At 40.8% G+C, this 19609-nt stretch overlaps 3 protein-coding genes across 4 annotated transcripts; 2 read left to right on the top strand and 1 right to left on the bottom strand.

Annotated features, from left to right (window-relative positions):
• Nucleotides 1-1210: 1210 nt before the first annotated feature.
• Nucleotides 1211-7552, bottom strand: srsf4 (serine and arginine rich splicing factor 4). 2 transcript variants are annotated; one of them, XM_040020783.1, is made up of 6 exons: nucleotides 7382-7552; nucleotides 6026-6213; nucleotides 4123-4232; nucleotides 3475-3689; nucleotides 3305-3382; nucleotides 1211-2182 (listed from the first exon to the last, which is right to left on the bottom strand). In XM_040020783.1, the coding sequence occupies exons 1-6, from the start codon at nucleotides 7486-7488 to the stop codon at nucleotides 1669-1671; spliced, it is 1212 nt and encodes a 403-aa protein (XP_039876717.1). In that variant the 5' UTR covers nucleotides 7489-7552; the 3' UTR covers nucleotides 1211-1668. The 2 variants fall into 2 exon arrangements, with proteins under 2 accessions (XP_039876717.1, XP_039876718.1); XM_040020784.1 differs by lacking the exons at nucleotides 6026-6213; nucleotides 7382-7552 and adding an exon at nucleotides 4672-6019.
• A 494-nt stretch (nucleotides 7553-8046) lies between these two features.
• On the top strand, nucleotides 8047-12557 carry LOC120726818 (XK-related protein 8-like). Its single transcript, XM_040020781.1, has 3 exons — nucleotides 8047-8794; nucleotides 9779-9966; nucleotides 10051-12557. Exons 1-3 carry the CDS (start codon nucleotides 8469-8471, stop codon nucleotides 10800-10802), a joined length of 1266 nt encoding a protein of 421 aa, XP_039876715.1. The 5' UTR covers nucleotides 8047-8468; the 3' UTR covers nucleotides 10803-12557.
• Nucleotides 12558-12646: 89 nt separating this feature from the next.
• On the top strand, nucleotides 12647-17623 carry LOC120726819 (XK-related protein 8-like). Its single transcript, XM_040020782.1, has 3 exons — nucleotides 12647-13353; nucleotides 13736-13926; nucleotides 15607-17623. The coding sequence occupies exons 1-3, from the start codon at nucleotides 13046-13048 to the stop codon at nucleotides 16329-16331; spliced, it is 1224 nt and encodes a 407-aa protein (XP_039876716.1). The 5' UTR covers nucleotides 12647-13045; the 3' UTR covers nucleotides 16332-17623.
• Nucleotides 17624-19609: the final 1986 nt, after the last annotated feature.

Raw genomic sequence — 19609 nt, forward strand, 5'->3', positions numbered from 1 at the left:
TATGGACTGAATTGTGGTGAAACTTAAATTATTTAATAAAGTTTTAATCTTTATAGAAAAATATTTTCTCCACACCAGAACTTGATAAGAAAGGTTTATTGCTGCTGTTGTGTGGTCTTTCTTTCCAGGATAAACAGCTCTGGTCCAATTCAAGTTAGATTTAATGATTCAAGCAGTTCAAAGAATAATACATGGATCTCCCTCTGGTTAGAAAACCAGCCAGCAGCAGTCTGCTGTAGCCAACTCCTGGGAGAGAGATTTATAAATGAGAATGTGCGTCTATCTGATTGGTCAAAACTATTGAGAAGCGGCCGTTGTTTACGTAGCCAAGTTCTGCTCTTCCTCTCCTCCCTCAGCTGCAGCTTCACATTGGGATGGACCGATACACCTGCCTCTCTCCCTCTAACCTGTTATCTCGTTTTCTGCATCTGAGGCAACATCTGTGTGGGCTTTTGTTTCTTGACCTTGCTCTGGTTCACGCACACAGCCTTCTGCCACACATGCACAAGCAACTTGATCATGGGAATCTATAACTTTTGTTTTGAGTGCTCAGTAGTGCAAATAACTATTAAACTGATCTAAAATTAATTACAGTCCCCATACCATTTGGCAGCACAGGTCTTGTAAACCAAACCCTTCTAGTCCTCACACTCCAACGTTGAGAATCTGTCACTGAACATATCCAAACTTTATGCCATAAAATGGAAAATATTCTCATGATTGAGTCACCTCAGTTTTTCTTTCTATGAACTCTGATAATTCTTAGTGTATTCTCAAACACTCTTTCCTGTGTGCGAAGAGTATTTATTTAGCCAGCTCCTGTTATGGCTCACATGTAGATACACATTGGAAACCTAAGGAAAACTGACTTGACCAATTCTGCCAGCAGCTATAGTTTAACTCAGAGATGTCAGCCAAAGGGTAGACGGAGTGGATGGCTTTGTAAGATGTGAAACACACAAAGTAAAAATTGGGACTTTCTACTGCATGTTTTCTTCTTCTCACATTATGGATAAAATCAGAGCCCGAGGACTAAATTGTTGTTTCAGCGATCTTACTGACAAATTACAGTTCTATTAAATTAAAGTTTAATAATTAAAATTAAACATTTTCTAAAAACTGTTCCAACTGTTTTCTGAGCAAACAAAGAAACAAACTCACCCCAGTGATATTTACACCATCATGCAAAAAAATAAAAGAGCCAACCTGCTTCCCTCACACACCGAATTTATTACCAACATAAGCATGACTAACAAGTCCAGAACAAGCTTTTTTTTTTCTTTTTTTTAATGTGAAACAAAGATTACAAGGATTTCACAAAAGTGGGGAAGGTGTTCCCAACCAGCATATCGACAAAAACAGTATGCTTCTACATTTGATTAAAAAAGGCTAAGACAAATACCATACCTTCGCTTAAACTTATAAAACTGACATTGCACCCTGTTGTTATTGTTACAAACACCACTAATGAAAACGTATGTTGGTAAAGGGCAAATGAAATGGAGTAGCATGTGCATAAGAGACATCGAGCATGAGCGCCTGGTATTCTACAGCTACTTATCAAAAAACAGGAGGTGAGGATAGTGTTGTCGGGCACGGGGAATGTAAATAGAGGGCAGGAGGGAGACACTGGGAGGAGGGCTTGTGACAAACAGTCCAAAATCTGAACTAAGAGCGGGAACGGGAACGAGAACGAGACTGGGAGCGGGATTTAGAGCGGGACTCCGATCTGGAGGCGGAGCGGGAACGGGAGCGGGCTTTGGCAGGTGAGGGGGAACGGGATTTGGACTTTGATTTAGACCTGGCTCTGGATTTGGACTCCTCAGGAGACTGAGAACGGGAACGAGAACGAGAGCGTGAGCCTCGCTCAGGCTCGCCGCCCTCGTCATCGCTCTTGGGCTCCTCCCGGCCCTTTGAGACAGATTTCCTTGACTGATCCTTAGCTCCAGATGCAGAACGAGATCTAGAGCGAGACCTGGAGCGAGAACGAGAGCGAGACCTGGACCTGGACTCCCCCTTCTTGCCCTTTTTCCCCTCTTTCTTGCTCTTTTTACTCTTGGGGCTGCGGCTCCGGCTGCGATCCTTGTTCTTCTGAGCGCCGTTGCTGCGCTCCTCCTCCTCCTTCTTGCCCTTTCCCTTATTCTTCTTGCTACGAGATCGGCTGCGGGAGCGAGAAGCAGCTCTGTGGACAAAAGACAAACCAAGTCTTATTGCACCAACCCATCCACCAAAATTCTCATTAACATAAAGCACTGAACAGCTGGGTAAAATTACTAGAATTTTAGGGGTTTTTCTAAGGGTCTGTTTTCTTTGTTTCGATGTTCCGCAACACAAAAATGGAATGATTGTGAGCAGCTTTAAAAGCATCTGAGAGACATAATTTAAACAGAAATTTCTACATCCTGTCTGAAGACAGTAAAGAGAAAGTACGTAGTCTTCATGCTTTTTAAAGGCCACCATACAAAAATAAATAAATAAAAGACTTCTTGCCCTATAGAAGTCTACAGTAAGACAGCCCTCAGCGCTAACCTCAGTAAACACTTATGATCAATTTATGCGCTCAGTCATATTTAGTAACTAAGAATCAGAAATCACAAAGGAGGATTATTCAGGATCTGCTCATCCTTTGTTATTGTTAATGACAAAGGATTAGCCAGGCAGCATGCAGTCCTAATTGCAGTTGCAGTCCTGAAAACGCTCCGTTGGCAGCTAAGCACGACTTTACAAACCAATGCGCGATGTCATCGTCTTATGACAAAGACTGAAGGTTTGACCTGAAGATTTATTTACATTTTTGTACATGTATTATTAAACCCATTATGCATTTCCTTATTTTTATATCTACACCCACGATTTCAGTAACGGGTGGTCATATTTAAACAAAGTCTGTATTAATGAAGTCAGGATAGAAGTAAACGTAACCCCTTATTTTCAGCTAGCTTTCCTCTACAGTGAGAACGAGAGATCTATCCTAATATGGCAATCTCAGTCTCACGGCTCTGGCTGTGAGCACAGGAGCTATAACGGCTTCTTACAGACAGGATGAAGTAATAAGTCACAACAAAGAGGATAAGAAAGAAAGATAAGAAAACCTTGATTTGAATCATGCAAAGTAACTCTAGTAGAGTCTACGAATATGAAAGCTATAAATGAGCGTAACACGTTTCCTGTAACATACTTATAAAAACAAATGAACTGAACTGGATACAAAGTCTCAAGCTGTCTCAAGGCAGCTAGTGAGAGGACAAATCGATCGAACATCTATCAGTTTCTGGACAAAACAGCAAAATAAAGTTTTTCTCACCTGGAGCGGGAGCGGCTGCGACTGCTGCTCTCACTGCGGCTGCGGCTCTTACGAGACCTGCGGCTCCTGGAGCGAGACCTGACAAAATATTATACCATTTATCGATCTTGGATCCGACTGCAGCAGCATGCAATTCCTAATACAATACCAGACAACAGTGCCTTTTTTACCTGGAACGGCTGCGGCTACGAGAATACGAGCGGCGGCGCCTGGCACCAGGACGGTCCTCAATGAGCCGGATCTTTCTGCCGTTCACCTCTGTGCCGTCGAGCTTCTCCAGGGCCCTCTTCATATCAGAGTAGAGCCTGAACTCGATCACCCCCTCATTCTTCCGGCCCTTGTGGGTGTCAGCGTAAGTCACTTCACCCGCCTGCCTCATGTAGTCCTACCAAGGAGAGGAAACAGATGAGATCATGAGAATGTGTCCACTGGAGGCTCTGACCAAACTGCATGTAAATATTTTACATAAAATCCATGAGAGCTTCTGAATCATGGATTCATATTACATCTTCCCTTATGGACAACCTGATCAGAATGGGTGTGTTGTGCTTTATGAATGTTTATATAATCATGTGGCCACAATAAAAACAAAAATCAAAATCTAATGCAACGTTCTTAAAGTTGGGTAAAATAAGGGAAATTTAAAAAAGAAAAAGACGGGGAAAATCTCACTATGGGAAATGTTAAAACGCTGAAATAATGGTTCACTTCAATTTTTTTTTTTTTTTTATTTTTTTTTAAATCAGGACTGTAAGCCTTACTTCCTTCACAATAAGTATTTAATATGAGAGAGGAGGGTGAATTAAGCAAAAACATACCTTTAAGTCTTGCCAGCTACAGCGGCTGGAAAGATTCTCAACAATAAGCCGATAATCTGTCCGTATAGGTGGACCATATCTGTCTCTTCCTCCCCAGCGTCCATATCCACCTTTCAGGGTAACAAGGAAACAGAAGGAACAATGAGGACAGGAAAGCAACCGGGATGGTGCAGTCATACTAAACTTCCAGCTACACACTATTAAAATATATCAATAATCTCTTGGGAAAGGAAACAAAATAGGGAAAAAGCAAAAAGGCTGAAAAAAAGAGAAAAAGCTATTAATTCCTAAAAAGACCCTAATTATTTCTTTCTATTAGTCTTTCTTTAAATTTTTAAGCCAACAAGAAAAAAAAAAACCCTATGGATATTAAATTTTGGTTGATGCTCAACAGGCCTATTTTAATAAGAAAAAAGAAAAGAAAAAAGCAATAAAAATCAAATTAATAACTGAAGGAGGAAGTACTTACGTTGAACTAAATCAAGTGTCTAATCTATCCTATCTAAAAACATTTCACTGATACAAAACATGTTGTTTTTTTTCAGGCACCTATAAGAGCTGAACCCACATCTGTTCCTAACCCCATGGCATCCTCACCACCCGGCCTGGGCCTAATGGGAAAAGCGGTCTTCATTCACAATGGCTCCCTTTTTTGGTCTGCCCAGGGGCCCAGAATGGTCAAACCACACTCTTGGAAAGGGGGGACACCATGGCCAGCAATAGGGGCAGGCAGTCAGCAAAGGACTCTTTCAATTAAAACATTGAGGTTCTTTGTTAAATCTTTACCTTTAAATTGACAATCACTTTAAATGAAATAAAAACGGAATAAGACATCAATAGATTACAAGATATTTGACAGTCAAATAGTTACTCTACAATGCTCAATCAATACATTTATACTGTTTTAATTAGTAAGCCAATTCCCGCATCATCACACATTCACATGTATTGTTAGTTTCAAATCCATCACATGGAAACCCAAGATATTTGAAGAAGTCATTGGTGGCTCTGGTGCACACAGATTTAATCACGTTACGACACCTCCTCCCACGCCTGCTGTTCTTTTCTGAGTAGAAGCTGTGAAGTGATGTATAGCAAAGCAATTCAAAACCAAATTACTGCTCTATCCAGAAACTCAGATGTACTCGCAGGCTAAGAGACCACTAGAAACCTAGAAGGCTCACTCAAGCCAGAACAATAGTGAAATGTGGACGGGTGGGAGTGTCTCAACGACCAAAACAAAGAAAATGAGGTCAGCGGCTTAGCAGGAATAATTCCCCTTTGGTTCTCAAAGAACGATCTACAGGTATCGGGGATACACCTACCAGACACAAGGACCAGATATTGGTCAAATCCTGATTTGAAAAGCTTAATCAGTCCGTGATAACATGCCAAATTGTGGTTAAACTGTTAAATGTTCACTTTAGACAGCAGAGCAGCGCCATTTTCTTTCTTAGGTTCCACCTTGCCTGTTTCCAGCTTTCCATCACAGAAAGAAAGATGCCGCCATCTGTCAGGGACTGCATCGCAGAAGCAACTGTTAAGTAGTACACGAGTAAGATTTCCCCAATTCAAAAACACCACTAGAAACCAGGAATGCTCATTGAGATTGCAACAAAGGTGAACTGTGATGAAACTACTGTGAAGGTGTGACCCAGAAACGAAAATTGAATTAATAGAGAACAAACCAGCTTCACCTCACTCCACCCAATTCTAAGAACCAGCTACAGAAAAACCACCTCTGTCAGTTTCCACCATGAAATTATGATATAAACTGAATGCACTTTAGCCACCAAGGACCAGTTCTGCCCCCCATGAAATTTAAGAATTCCCTGAAATAAATGAGATTTCTTATAAATTATTATTCACGTGAAATACGGGCAATACACCGCTGGACACTTACTCCGCCCTCCTCCTCCTCCACCTCCTCCACCACCTCCTCCTCCACCACCACCACCACCATAGCCTCCATCACGACGTGGTCCCCTGGTGTGCTCCACAATGACCCTCTCTCCACACAGCTCTTTGCCGTTTAGGTCATATACTGCATCATCAGCATCACGGGGGTCATCGAATTCAACGAACCCATACCTGCAGATGGAAATGAAACATGTTTAAATAAAAAGAAGAAAGGACTTTACAGCAGAGTTGCAGCAATGTAACAAGTTTACTGATGGCAGCAGGTAACTGAGCAGGATAAATTATTATTTTTGTCCTTTAAATCCAACATTTTACATCTTTTACTGTTATCTGTGTTTTATGATATAATACTTTATGCAAATTTTACTTAAGTTTTGCTCCTGTTTAGTTTTTTTTTTTACTGACAAGTTGTGTGTGTGTTGTTTTTTTTAACTTGGATGATTTATTTTATTTTAGTAATATAAATTTTAACCTTTTTCCTATTGTGTTTTTCTAAACATTTTCATGTTATCAAGCTTTTTATATGTTTTTTTTAATGTTTTTATATATTATTATTGAATTACTACATTTTATTAAGCTATTCGACTTCCTTGAACCAATTTTTTATTATACCTCTCATTTAATATTGTTGGCTGTTGTAACGCATAAATTTCTCAATACACCATTTTACTTCCTCAAATGTGAACAAATACAAATTTATTTGTTGTGCATTTTTGTAAATTTTATATCTCAGCCATCAGTGGGTATTTTTCCACAGCTTTGTGACACATACAGACCAAGTAATCGAACTTTACAGACTATTCAATCATATTATAGAGACAATAAAACCATCCGGCTGGAGCCTTAGATTTTAGCGGCCCTACACGTTAATTTGTTCAGATTAGCGCCAGTACGACCGCAAAGAGATATTTAACGTAAAGGAAGGCTATGCATACGGTTGAAACTATTCCCCCTACAGTTTCATATTGCGTTAAAAATATAACGGTGGGTGAAGTTACAGCTGCAGCAGACCGTTTGCTTGTAATGCACACAGCCGCCTTTGACTTTGCCACGTCCAACATTAGCTCGCTAGCGATTTGGCGCTAACGCAAACAATAACCAACAATAAAGATGGGAAAATTTAGCTTGACCTTTACATCGATAAAACAAGCACTCATGTAAAACGAAGGCGAACTTTAGGGGGGAAAAAAAACACGTAATAACGGGAAAAGCGAAATTTGGTGTAGAGTAGCTATATTAGCATTAGCAAGTCTGACCCGCTTTGGATTCAACAAGGCCGTACGCGGCCCTTCAAGCACCAATTTCCATGTTAAACACGATTAATTCACAGCATCGTTACCCGTTTTTCAAGTCGACTTCAAGTATCTTCCCGTAGCCTTTAAAGAACCTCTCTACGTCCTTCTCTCTGGCTCTGTAGCTCAACCTTCCGATATACACCCGCGACATGCTGCTGCCTCCTCCGAGCGTGCTGCCGAAACGACAAACCCGACAACAACCAAGCGGCTACAGCGCAGGCGTGAGACTGCCGCCATACATAAGGCCCTCCTTTGATATGATAGGCCACGACTAAAAGGGGGGTTGTCTTAGTTTTTTTTAACTTTAGTTTTTAGAAAATATATCGTGCGATTAGGAATGAATGAAAATAACTTTTTACAGTTAGACCAGAGCCACCGTTGGATAGGAGTTTCCATTTCTAGTTATCACAGACATTGTGGGGTTATTATTGAACCAGAACTATTTGTGCGAATGTCTATCTCAGTTTTTGTGTGCATATTAAAATCTGTGTGTGACTATTCAGATCACTGTGTATGTAATCGGATTTCTAAGTACGCAAATAAATCCACAAGCATACACAGCTATGACAAGCTTTGTTTGGGAGAGCGGCCAGTTAAGCATTTGCGACAAGACGCACTCCTTGATGGCACCGGACTACAAACAACAAATAGACATTAAAAGCGTAGTTAAACAACTACAGAAACTTTGTGAGAGTGTATAAGAGACAAGTATTTTTTGTGGCCCAAGAGTACTGCAATTAGGAGGCCGTTGCTGGAAATTCTCTGAAACTGCTAGCCTCATGCCTGAAATAAAAATGGCGAATGTCGGAAAGCGGTGCTCTGACTGTTGTGATGCGTTTAAAACCTGCATGAGCCGCGGTGGGCGTGGCCAACAATCACACAAACACACCCGTTCTTCTCTTTGGAAGTATTTTTTAGTTTTTAAACGTAATTTATTTGTCTTGGGGCGTAACATTAATTTACTGGAGCTCAAAATGTCAAACCCTCTGCAACTTCTCTTCATCGTGGTGAAGAAGACTGTGGAGCCACTTTGGGAGGAAAATAACGGTACACGACGTTAGCTGAAGGTTAGCTTCTCAGAAACAGGTAGCTCGAGTGGACAGCTAGCTGCTGAGAGAGGGAGGCTCAGCCATGGAGCGCGGAACTTTTTCAAAGTACTCCTGGACCGACTTCGTCTTCTCCGTGATCGGAGTGTGCACTTTTCTCGTAGACTGGGGCTCCGATGTTTGGGTGGCCACTGAGTTTTACTGCCGAGGAGACTTCTTCTGGTTCGGAGTCCTGGTTGGCCTCATGGTCCTGTCGTCCGTCGTGGTCCAGATGTTCAGCTGGTTCTGGTTCAAGTACGACCGAGAGCTGCCGGGCTTCAGCGAACACACTGGGGCGAAAAGCGTGCTCTTCGGGGACAGAGTGAAGTTGTCTTGCCTGCTGCATGTTCTACAACTGGGCTTCCTCTTTAGGTAAACCCGCAGGTGCTTTAACGCAGAGTTCCCAACTCTCAGCTGTCACCGTAAGGAGAAGACTAAATGGCAGGATTTTATGGAAGTGTGGCAAGGTTAAAGCAGTTTTATTTTAGCTTTAACACTAGGGTTTTCATGTTTGAACAGCAACAGTGCACAGTCCATAAATTTAAAACTGAAATAAATTTTTAATTTGATAAACATCGGGGTAATGCAGCTGCTTGATTGTTCGGATGCGCGTCTTCTCCTTTTGAGTTTATGACTCGTATTAAAACATATTTATTTGCTGAAGCCTCTGGCACCTTTTGAAAGGTTGGCTCTATTTTTCTGTTTTCTCTAATTCTCTATTTTTTTTTAATGTTTGATTTTATTTTCTGTTTATGCTATTTTATATGTACAGTACTTTGTGAACCCCGGTTTATTTTAAAGTGCTTTATGAATAAAGGTGTTATGGTATAGTAGTACCTGTTTTGAACATTTTAAAGTTTGGCAATGATAAATAAACTCAGGGTGCTAATAATTTAAAACAGTAAAACATCCCGGGTTTTAGCTTTAGGAACTAAGTAAATGTAAAACACATCTGTTAAATGTTAGTAAGGTCATTTCATGTAATCACTCCGAATTCATCACTGAATCTGTTTCTCAATAAGTGTTTCAACAGCAGCTAAGGCCTCTGCCTGTTTGTTGTGAAAGTTTCCTTAGCATAGCTTTTTCACTTTCTTTATTTTCTAATCCAAAATGAAACCATATATTTTTTCTTTAAAACACCTCAAGCCATGTACAAATGTCAGTGTCAGGTGTGGTAAGTTGTAAATCCAGTAAGTCTGAGCACAACTGACTGCATAAAAATGAATTAATGAGGTATGAAAAGCTCAGTCACACTGTTTTTGACCTCTCCTAATGAATCACACCCGATTATTTCCATGAGTTTGGTTTGTTCATTGCTGTGTCATTTTCTCACGCTGCTCTCCCATCCGCACTCAGACACATCTCCGCCATACGTCAGGGCTTTAGAGTCTGGTGGAGGAAAGAGGAAGGGTCAGAGTATGCTGTTTACCTGACACATGACCTGAGCATGCTCCGTCTTATCGAGACCTTCTGTGAGAGCGCACCTCAGCTCACCCTGATGATCCACGTCATACTTCGCACCAACAAGGCCAGGACAGTTCAGTGTGAGTTCTCTCTCTGTGAACAGCAAGCAAACATCACAGTTGTGCACTTGTTCACTTCCTCTTGGTTTGACTTCTGTTTTTCAGTTGTAAGTATTGCTGCTTCAACCACCTCTATAGCCTGGATGGTAGTGGATTACCACCGCTGCCTGCGTGCCTTCCTCATAGACAAAGCCAAGCAGGGATGGGGGTCCTCCTTAATCTATTTCCTGTGGAATCTGCTGCTAATCGCTCCACGGGTGGTGGCGCTCGCCCTGTTCTCCTCTGTCCTTCCTGGATACATCGCCGCCCATTTTCTGATGCTGTGGTTCGTCTTTGTGCTGTGGGCGTGGCAACAGAGGACAAACTTCATGGACAGCGTGGGTGGGGAGTGGCTGTACCGGTCCACCGTGGGGCTCATCTGGTACTTCAGCTGGTTTAACGTGGCTGAGGGTCAGACCCGTGGCAGGAGCCTAATCTACCATTCCTTCATGACCATAGATGGGGTGATCCTGCTGGTGACCTGGTGGTGCTACAGAGACCTGGTCCAGACTGATGCGTTCGTCCTCCCACTTCTCATCTCTCTACCTCTCACTTACCTCCTGGGGCTGCTTTTTAAAACCCTGTACTACTGCTGTTTCCACCCTAAACTGTGGAGACCCCTGGGGAGGGAGCCTGGACTGCCCAGTGATCTGCCTGATGCAGAAGTGTCCTTTAGAGACTTTTCCATCCAGGACAGCACCCCGTCCTCTACACTTGTCAACAAACGCATGGCCTGCCACGCCACTAATTTTTACACAGATCAAAGAGTCCTCCGAAACCCTCACGGCACAAACGGTGCCGAGCCCCCTCATCTGTGATGTCTGGCTTTTTACTGAATGAAGCATCTGTTTCTGTTTCTCAGATTTGTGCTGCAGTTTTTTTCTGCAGGCTTAGTGCACTAAAATAGTTTTCCAATGTGCACTAAAACTCTGAAGTTTTCCCAGCCAAAGTGCACTTAAGAACATAAATGATTGACAAATTAAGATCAGACATTAGCTGGTCTCCAACTTGTAGCTTCATAGTCCAATGTGCACATAGGACAATATCACCTCTGCAAATGCGAATATTCCCACTAGTGCAAACATGTCTGAAGTAAACAATTCCCTTCTGTGGCTTCAAAGTACAGATTCTAAAATCGTACATGAAACAAGAAACTTGCAATAATAAACTTGTATTTACACTAAGTGTACTTTTACATTCAAGCATAAACATACAGACAGTGTTTATATTGTAATAAAGGGGATTTCTGGATACATTTTTAACTGAAGTGTCAAATGAAATACCTGATGAGCACTCAGCTCAGTCCAGTGTTTACACAAAGATGCTCCCACAGTGGCTTCTTACAACCACAAATACTGTACTGTAACTATACAAACACTAGTCAGCCACAACATTAACACCACTTGCCTAATTATGTGTACGTCCTCTCATGCTGTCAAAGCCTCTCAGACCTGCTGGGTTACCAACACAGGAGCTGTGAGTGCGTTTGGTGGTTGGTAGGTTTATGGGTGTTCTCAGCAAATACAAAATCTGCTAAAGGTTTTAGTGTTGTGGCTAATGTATAAATTACGTTAGAAAAAAAATTGCATACAGCTTTAATTTTTCATTCTGTTTGAAGCAGGAATAGTTTGATAAGCTAAACCAAATCTGTTTGTGTGCTTTTTAATTGTGTTTTATTACTCCAGCCTGTTAGTAGCCTAAATATTACTGTTAAGTGTGAGCAGAAAGACAGTTTTTCTATATAGGTGTTATAGTTCAGTTCACTTTAGGATTTCTAGAAATAGATTTAGAATAGAATTGTATTTATTCAATATGTAATTATAAAAACTAAGCTATAAATGGTTTAATACAGAGACTTGGTTAAAGAGTAAAATAAAAACAGCAATCTTACATTTGTACATTGTTTCTAGTGGGTTTTCTTTTTTACTAAAAGTGTGGGAGATCTGGATTTTCCCTCTAAATTGGGATTTGTTTTTGAAACACTGCAAAACTTGTTTCTGAGGTTTTAAATTACCTTTGTTGTCGTGTGTGTGTTTTATTTTATCTTGTTAGAGTTGCTGCTGGAACCTTTTTGAATGTAAATTTCACTGTAAGTTCGTTCGTTCATAGTTTCTTTTCAAAAGCTGGTCAAGTGTTTTAAATCCACTAGCTTGGTTTCTCCTTTTTTCTTTTGTGTTGTAAAGCGAGTTCAGCTAACCTGCTGATTTGCCACAGACACGAATGTTTTAGATATTTCTCTGCATCTAGCTGCCAAATCTAGTGTTATTGTCGCTCATCCATCCACTATCTGTTTAGCTTGTTCAAATATGTCATGTGCCAAAATACTTTTACTTTAGTATACATGCAGAGCTGAAAGCACATCCTTCTCTCAGCTTTTTCAGTAAACCTGCCTCCACATCATCATTTACATCATTTACTACATGTTGAAACTCTGTTCTGTAAAAGAGTTGATAGCGTGTTTGGAGCCACTTTTTGGCATGCTGTCAGCTGGTATGAAAAGTTAAGGGGATTACTTCCTGTTAAACATTTACCTCATCTGTCCCGTGCAATTATTAAAGTAGTACCTAAGTTAAGTCACTTCTTTTTGTTTTTGTGTCTTTCTGCAAACCCAGATTACGAGCATCCGCACATCTTTTTACTGTAAGTCATTGGCTTACAGTAAAAAGATCTGGGCTTCCTCTTTAGGTAAACCAGCGGGTGCATTAATGCAGGGCTCCCACCTCACAGCTGTCAACCTGTGCCAGGTAAGGAGAAGACTAAAGGGCAGGATTTCTGGATGATGCTTAAAATATCCAGAAAGGAATTTCAGTTTCAGTCTTTCTGAAAGTCATCCAAATACGATGTTTACTGTTAGCGGGATATTCACCAGCAGGAGGTGTGTATGTGTGTGAATTAACACAATGTGCCTTTAAGATAAGCTTCAGGACACGGGCTGGTTGGTAGGAGGGGTTTTGAAACTCTCAAATCTTGAGTTTACTTTCGTTATCTGTCTATATAAGTTGTCTTTCAGCTCATGCATCACATGCAGCTGTGTTAGAGGCGCGCAGAGAGACGGGTGAACATGTCAGGCACTCAGGCTAACTTTAAATACTCCTGCTGGGACTTCCTCTTCACTTGTGTGGGCCTGCCGCTGTACCTGGTTGACATAGGGCTGGATATATGGACCGCTGTGTCCTTCTATAAGGAAAAGGCCTACGTGTGCCTTGCTGTTCTGCTGTTTCTGCTCCTGGTCTCGTCACTGCTCACTCAGGCTTACAGCTGGCTTTGGTATAGCTATGACAAGTTCAGGATGAAGACAAAGGTCGAGGGCTGGCCTACCAAGAGGCTGCTCAAACTGCTGCATGTTTTCCAGCTGGGCATCTACTTCAGGTAGTATTAAATTAATAAAGCGTGTTTAAAGTGCCTGTAGTGCAAGAACTCCATCAGGTTCGTGCATTAAACCACAAGAGTACAGATTTCATCATCTGTAGTGCTGTGGTTCTGTCAGTTTCATTTTATCTTATTTTTGAACTATTATGTGAAAATCAGTATTTATAACTTCCCGAATTCCCGAGTCATGCTTTAATTTTCTCTGTTTCACAAGATAAGCTACATTTTGTTTTCTTTCCTTCACTGTGTGTCGGGCAAACTGATTTTATTTGCTCACTTGCTTCCATAACAAGAATGCTTTCGGGAAAATTCAACTAGGTGTGTTTGACATTTGGATTTGCTTTACCTGGTTGTGACTCATTTATTATATTTTGGCTCTCAGGCACGCAGGAGTCCTGGAAAAGGCTGTAGAAAGCTTCCGCACAAAGCTCCCTGACCCTGAGGGTGTAGCTGTGTTTCTGAGCCAAGATCTGAGCATGTTGCGAATCGTAGAGACGTTTTCAGAGAGCACCCCGCAGCTCACACTCATGCTCACCATCATTCTGCAGCAGGGCCATCTGGATCCTGTTACAGGTACAGTTTATTACTCGAGTTAAAGTCATGTATGGTTTGGGCAGAAATAGTGACACTGTAAAATAAATTCTTAATGAAAAACTAAATGGGGAGGCTCATTGATACTTTAAAGTAAGTTTAAAGTCTTCAGATCATTAAAGATCAGCTCACCCATATTCACTTCAACTAAGCCGAAAGTATTTTTATGCTAGCAGTGTACTTTCTTAGACATAGAGTATGCACTTTTTGTACACAGTACAAATACAATATGCACAATACAAAAGTATTCAGCCACAGATCTTTGATCTCAGTGCCACCGTGTACAAAATAATTAAGGTAGCTCGCCACGCAGTCACAAACATTTTTAAAAGAATGCTTCGTTCTAAAGAGCTCACTCAATTCAAGTGTGGTGCTGTAATATGAAGCCATAGTTCAGTAACCATTCAGTTTGTGAAATGTCTCCCCTCCCAGATATTCCTTTATCATCTGTAAGTGAAATTACTCCAACCTCAGTGTTTAGGAACCTCAGCAACCTGGACAGGAAGTGGCAGACCACATAAAGTTACACAACAGGGTCACCACGCGCTGAAACATTTTCCGGCGCTCGGCTAAAAGATTCAAAAACAAAGCCATGTTTATTGTACTTACATGTTTTTGTTTAAAGTATTATTCCTGATTAATTTCTGCCACATGCACAAAAATCTGATAAGAGTGAGAGACCAAAAACATGTATTTGGGCTAGAACGATTAGCCAAATCCAAACAAATACAGACACACGTTCTTCTGTGCCACAGTTTAAAAAAAAAAAACTTTTTAAAAAAAGTAATGTAATTTGTGTCCTTTGTAACTCCAGCTACCGATCACATGCATATCAAAAAATTTCTTGTGCAGGAAAATCCCTAACCATTAAAAGGAACAATGCTTGAAGAGGAACCCAAGACAGGTCATTGCCTTCCACATGACCCTCACAGAATCAGCTGATTTCCTTGTATAAGAACTCTGGTATATTTGTTGAAATCATGCAAAACTTTACCTTCATACTACAAATGCTTTGTGAGTTACAGGCTGGTGAAGTACATGGGAGTGGTTTTAAATGTGATGTTGTTGATCTTCGATAACTCTTAAATACAGGCGATATCCACGTGAATTATTCAGCGCTGAAAAACATGTTTGAGCTCAAATCAATTTTACACCCACTTCAAATGTTACAAATTGAAAACAGATTTTTTTAAATAACCACTAATCTAATGGCATAAACCAGTGTTTCAATCACAAACCTGGACCGGTTTAATATCTGTGATGCTTGGGATGCATGGGATCCTTGTTCTTCTTCCCGATCATTCAGTTGGGAAAACTTAACAAAGTGCTTTTTAGGTTATTTTTATGTGAGTGATGGGGCCTGATCCAAACAGTTCTACCATATCAAAGGTCTGATTTTTATCTGCATTTTGAAGCCAATATTTTCAAATGTGTTTTTTCAGACCTAAAATTTTCATATGTGACTCTGTTGAGAACTGAGGCCTATGCTAGACTTTTGCACTTTTGCACAACCTGAACCTAAAATTTCTCTAAATATACCAAAGTTATGATACATTAAAAGTCTGCTGATTCTGGGACCAGTTTGCTTGTCTTTATGTGGAGTGGCACACTTCACAACATTTCTCTTTGCTTGTTCTGACGCTGCCTCTCGTTCTCCCTCAGTTCTGAAAGCCGTCGGCTCGGCCTCGGCTATCGCCTTCACTGTGACGGCCTACCATCGCTCGCTGCGCTCCTTCCTGCCTGCCAAAGAAAACCAGAAGATAACCTCATCAGTCATCTACTTCATCTGGAACCTGGTTCTCATCTCTTCCCGTCTCACTGCTCTCGCTCTTTTCGCCTCCGTGCTGCCCTGCTTCATCTTTGCCCACTTCATCTGCTCTTGGTTGGTTTTATTCTTCTTCGCTTGGCGATCCAAGACGGACTTCATGGAAAGTCCTTGTGGAGAATGGCTTTATCGAGCCACTGTTGGCATCATTTGGTATTTCGACTGGTTTAATGTGGCCGAGGGGAAGACGCGGTACAGGACTGTGCTCTATCACGGGTATATAATGACTGATATTTGCATCCTCTGTGCTGTGTGGTGCTGGAAGATGAGCACAGATCCTCCTGATTTTGTGATAGAGCCCATGCACGCTTTAATCACAGGTGCCTGTGTTATTGCAGTTTACGTCCTCGGTCTAATACTTAAAATTATTTATTATAAAGTCTTCCATCCAAACCCTAACAAAGATGAGCTTAAAGGGGCCAGCACAGAGCAGCAACCTGAAGGTGAAGTGGGACTTTGTATGTTTGCAGCCGCAGCAAACGTGGCAGCTCATCATCCGCCCGCCCCATCAGCACACTGCAATAAAAGAATGAGGAAGCTGGCCGAGAACTTTTACTCCTGATGTGCACTTGATATCCACAGGACGACTGGAAAGAGACCGAGTCATGTAGAATGTTTTATTTGAGATCACTTGGCTGTGTTTTCTAGGACTCTGACCTTTTGTCTGTTTTTGCCACAGATATAATGTCTCAAGGCATTACTCATCTTAATGTGGAGATGAATTTGAATATGCACTTTCTGCTGTGCATTAAATCGTTTCACTGTGTGTCAAAACATTTCAACATATCAGTCGTAAATTAAAGGGTAAACGAGGTGGAAAATGAGAGGCTTTAATTATCAAATCTGTATTAAATAATTGTTGTTTACATGTGAAGAGATCCCTTTTCAAAGGCTCTTTCACTGGATCATCTTTTCTAAAGAATGTAACAGGTTAAAATTATTGTCAGCAGTGACTGAGTCTGCCATCCCTCCTCCCAGACAAGAAGGTTTCTACGAATGTCCACGTAATCAGTCTCACTGTGCTTAGCACTGGATTAAGTTGCTTCTACCATAAACTGAGGAGGCGTGTCAACAAAAAAACAGACATTTATAGCAATTTTTCCTCTTCACACAGTTAGCTGGTAGATGGCAGGCGTCTGACTGTGGGGTAACCTGCTGTATATGTCTTGTTGCCACATCAACATGTGGACATGCAATGAAAATATTCCTTACCCATGTGAGTAAAGGGGCTCTGTAGCTTCATGATTAGTGTGCGTTTGTTCCGGTTTTTCTTACTTCACTTTGATTTGTGCACGGCTGCAGGTGAGGCTGACACAGCGGAGCTCAATGAGCTCATCACACCTCCACTGCATATGACGTGTCGGGACCTGAGGTTGTGTTGTTGTGTGTGTGTGTGTGTGTGTGTGTGTGTGTGTGTGTGTGTGTGTGTGTAGCCGGCAGCTGAAAAGCTCTGGCCGAGAGTTCCTGGACATCCAAGCCAAATGTTTATCACTTGAAGAATCAGACTCCTTTTGAACATTATGTTGATGCTAAATATGTATGTAAATATGGTGTCTGTATATATACAGCAGAACTGCTGCTGATGTGTCAAGATGATAAGCGAGCATCCGGCAGTGACAGGAAGTACCTGCTGGGAAGACGAAGACAATGTTCTTTTTAAACTGTGTTAAAAGTTATTGTGGTTTTGATCTGACCTATGTATGAAATGGATCTGACGTTGAGGGGGCGTCATTAAATTTAAGCCCTGATGGTATAAAATATATGTTTATGCTTTGATTAAGTCGAAGATCATCAATTGCTGTCTGCGTACGCAGTGATCTTCCCACGCGTGCATTAAATCATTGTTTGACTTCACCCGGCCGGATCAGTGTGGTTATTCTTCGATTTACCTCTTGTACCCTTCCTCAATATTGAACCCTTAACAATGGCCTATATTTGTGGCTGTGTTTCTTTTGTAGTTTATTCCTATATGAATATTAAAACTTGACTCAAAGTATTAAAAATGTATTTACATTGCTTTACAGAAAAAGGGAAAAATCATAGGACTGTGGGGGAAAGAGTGATTACCTCAGTTAAATAACCAGTGTTGACTATATTAGGTTCAGCTTTAAGGACCTCTGCATGTCTCCAAATGGCTTTGAATGTCTTTGAAATGAGAATAATACAAATAGAAAAAAAGAAAAGTGGACATCTGAACATTTCCACTAAACTTTACATTTGTGAAAATGACATTGGTTGTATTTATGAGGTTTCTGCACAACACTTAAGCTTTAAATAATGTGCATTATGTTTTTTGTTGTTGTTATTGTTTTGAACCACTCGAATGCAAATCTAAACTCTGACATGAATGTTTTCTCCTTTTTTACAAAAGATGTTAGTTGTGAGTTCAGCTCACATGTTGATTAATCGAAGAAATGAATATTTTAGACATCAAATCTCTGTTTGTTGAAAACTTTTTCGTCTCTTCAGTGTAATTACTAAAGTATTAAATCACTTCTTTTTCTTCTATGATGTTTTGTGTCTTTATTTCCACATAAACTGATGAAGCAGTAGTGATGGACTGCCTGACAGATGAGGTCAGCAGGAGTCTCTGTGAACTGTGATGTTTGTTGATGACACTGATATGTAGTGAGAGTAGGGAGCAGGTGAGGTGGAGGTGTGCTCTGGAGAGAAGATACAGCTTCTCTGCAACTGTGAAAACTTTGACATGAAGTCAGAGGTTCAGGACCAAACCACAGTAACTCCAGCAGCTGAGTCTGCTGCAATAAACCATCTACAGATTACATCATCGGTTTCACATCTCCTTGTTGTAAAATATGCCTGTGTGTAGACTCATTTAAGAACTGGGAAAATGTTGATGCATGAGTCAAGTCTCAGTCTCCTGACTTACAATAACAAAAGTTTTCTTTCATTTGTTGTAACTGAATTTATTTGCTCCTTCTTGTGTGTGACAAAAATGCTGTTTTCCAGAGAAGCTGGTTATATTTCATAATCGTTTGGCTCTCAGTCACAGAGGATTCATGGAAAACAAGAGAAACACACAGAGCTTCTACACAAAGTCAGTAAGAGTGTGTCCAGATTCCTGAACCATGATGTCCGCATGTTATGAATGTTCGTGGCAGTGCTCCATGGCTTATGTCATGTGCATGCTCACCATTTTTCCTTCAGCTGGATCCTGTGACAAGAGTTTATTACTCAAGCTAGGTCATGCAGATTTAGGCAAAAATTACGAGTGACCACACGTGATGAAATCTTGGATGCAGTACTACTACGACTCTAATAATAATAATCATTATAATAATTTGGGTTTAGAGCCCTCATAAATATAAATACTGAAGTACAGGAGATGACCATGTGAATTTATACTCCGTCAGTATCAGAACAGAGCAACCAGAAGTTAACTTTGACTTCTGCACGTCACAACGTACAACATACGTTGTGCACTGCAATGAGGAAGCTGGTTTAGAGCTATTACTCCTGATCTGCATCATTTGACATCCACAGGAGTCATGCTATACCACAAATTTAAAATTTAGATCACAGGGTTGTGTAGGATTAAGGACTTGGACTTGCATCCTGATTAACCACAGTTCCAGTCTCATATTACTCAGCCTAATGTGGACATAAAATCTCATCTGCACTGTCTGCTCTGGAGAAACATGACTGTATGAAATTGATGTTTGAGGGCTGAGAGGAAAAACTTCTTTTAAAGATATTTTAATGGATCTCTAAATAAAATAAGTGTGAAATTGGTGTAAAAAGCATGTTGATGAATGTGTTATTGTTTAAGGTAAAAGAGAAAAAAGAGGAAAAAACCCCGTATTATTGGTAAACCTGTTC

The sequence above is a fragment of the Simochromis diagramma genome, unplaced genomic scaffold (genome assembly GCF_900408965.1).
Source record: "Simochromis diagramma unplaced genomic scaffold, fSimDia1.1 OVJJ01000753.1, whole genome shotgun sequence".
Classification (NCBI taxonomy): domain Eukaryota; kingdom Metazoa; phylum Chordata; class Actinopteri; order Cichliformes; family Cichlidae; genus Simochromis; species Simochromis diagramma.

What these genes read in the sequence shown, in the direction of transcription:
- srsf4 (XM_040020783.1), bottom strand. Translation starts at nt 7,488, where the DNA reads ATGTCGCGGGTGTATATCGGAAGGTTGAGCTACAGAGCCAGAGAGAAG. An exon ending in GTAGCTGGCAAGACTTAAAG is followed by an intron (nt 3,690 to 4,122) that starts GTATGTTTTTGC and finishes TCTCCTTGGTAG; the next exon opens with GACTACATGAGGCAGGCGGG. An exon ending in CGTAGCCGCAGCCGTTCCAG is followed by an intron (nt 3,383 to 3,474) that starts GTAAAAAAGGCA and finishes ATATTTTGTCAG; the next exon opens with GTCTCGCTCCAGGAGCCGCA.
- LOC120726818 (XM_040020781.1), top strand. Translation starts at nt 8,469, where the DNA reads ATGGAGCGCGGAACTTTTTCAAAGTACTCCTGGACCGACTTCGTCTTC. An exon ending in CAACTGGGCTTCCTCTTTAG is followed by an intron (nt 8,795 to 9,778) that starts GTAAACCCGCAG and finishes ATCCGCACTCAG; the next exon opens with ACACATCTCCGCCATACGTC. An exon ending in CAAGGCCAGGACAGTTCAGT is followed by an intron (nt 9,967 to 10,050) that starts GTGAGTTCTCTC and finishes TCTGTTTTTCAG; the next exon opens with TTGTAAGTATTGCTGCTTCA.
- LOC120726819 (XM_040020782.1), top strand. Translation starts at nt 13,046, where the DNA reads ATGTCAGGCACTCAGGCTAACTTTAAATACTCCTGCTGGGACTTCCTC. An exon ending in CAGCTGGGCATCTACTTCAG is followed by an intron (nt 13,354 to 13,735) that starts GTAGTATTAAAT and finishes TTTGGCTCTCAG; the next exon opens with GCACGCAGGAGTCCTGGAAA. An exon ending in CCATCTGGATCCTGTTACAG is followed by an intron (nt 13,927 to 15,606) that starts GTACAGTTTATT and finishes GTTCTCCCTCAG; the next exon opens with TTCTGAAAGCCGTCGGCTCG.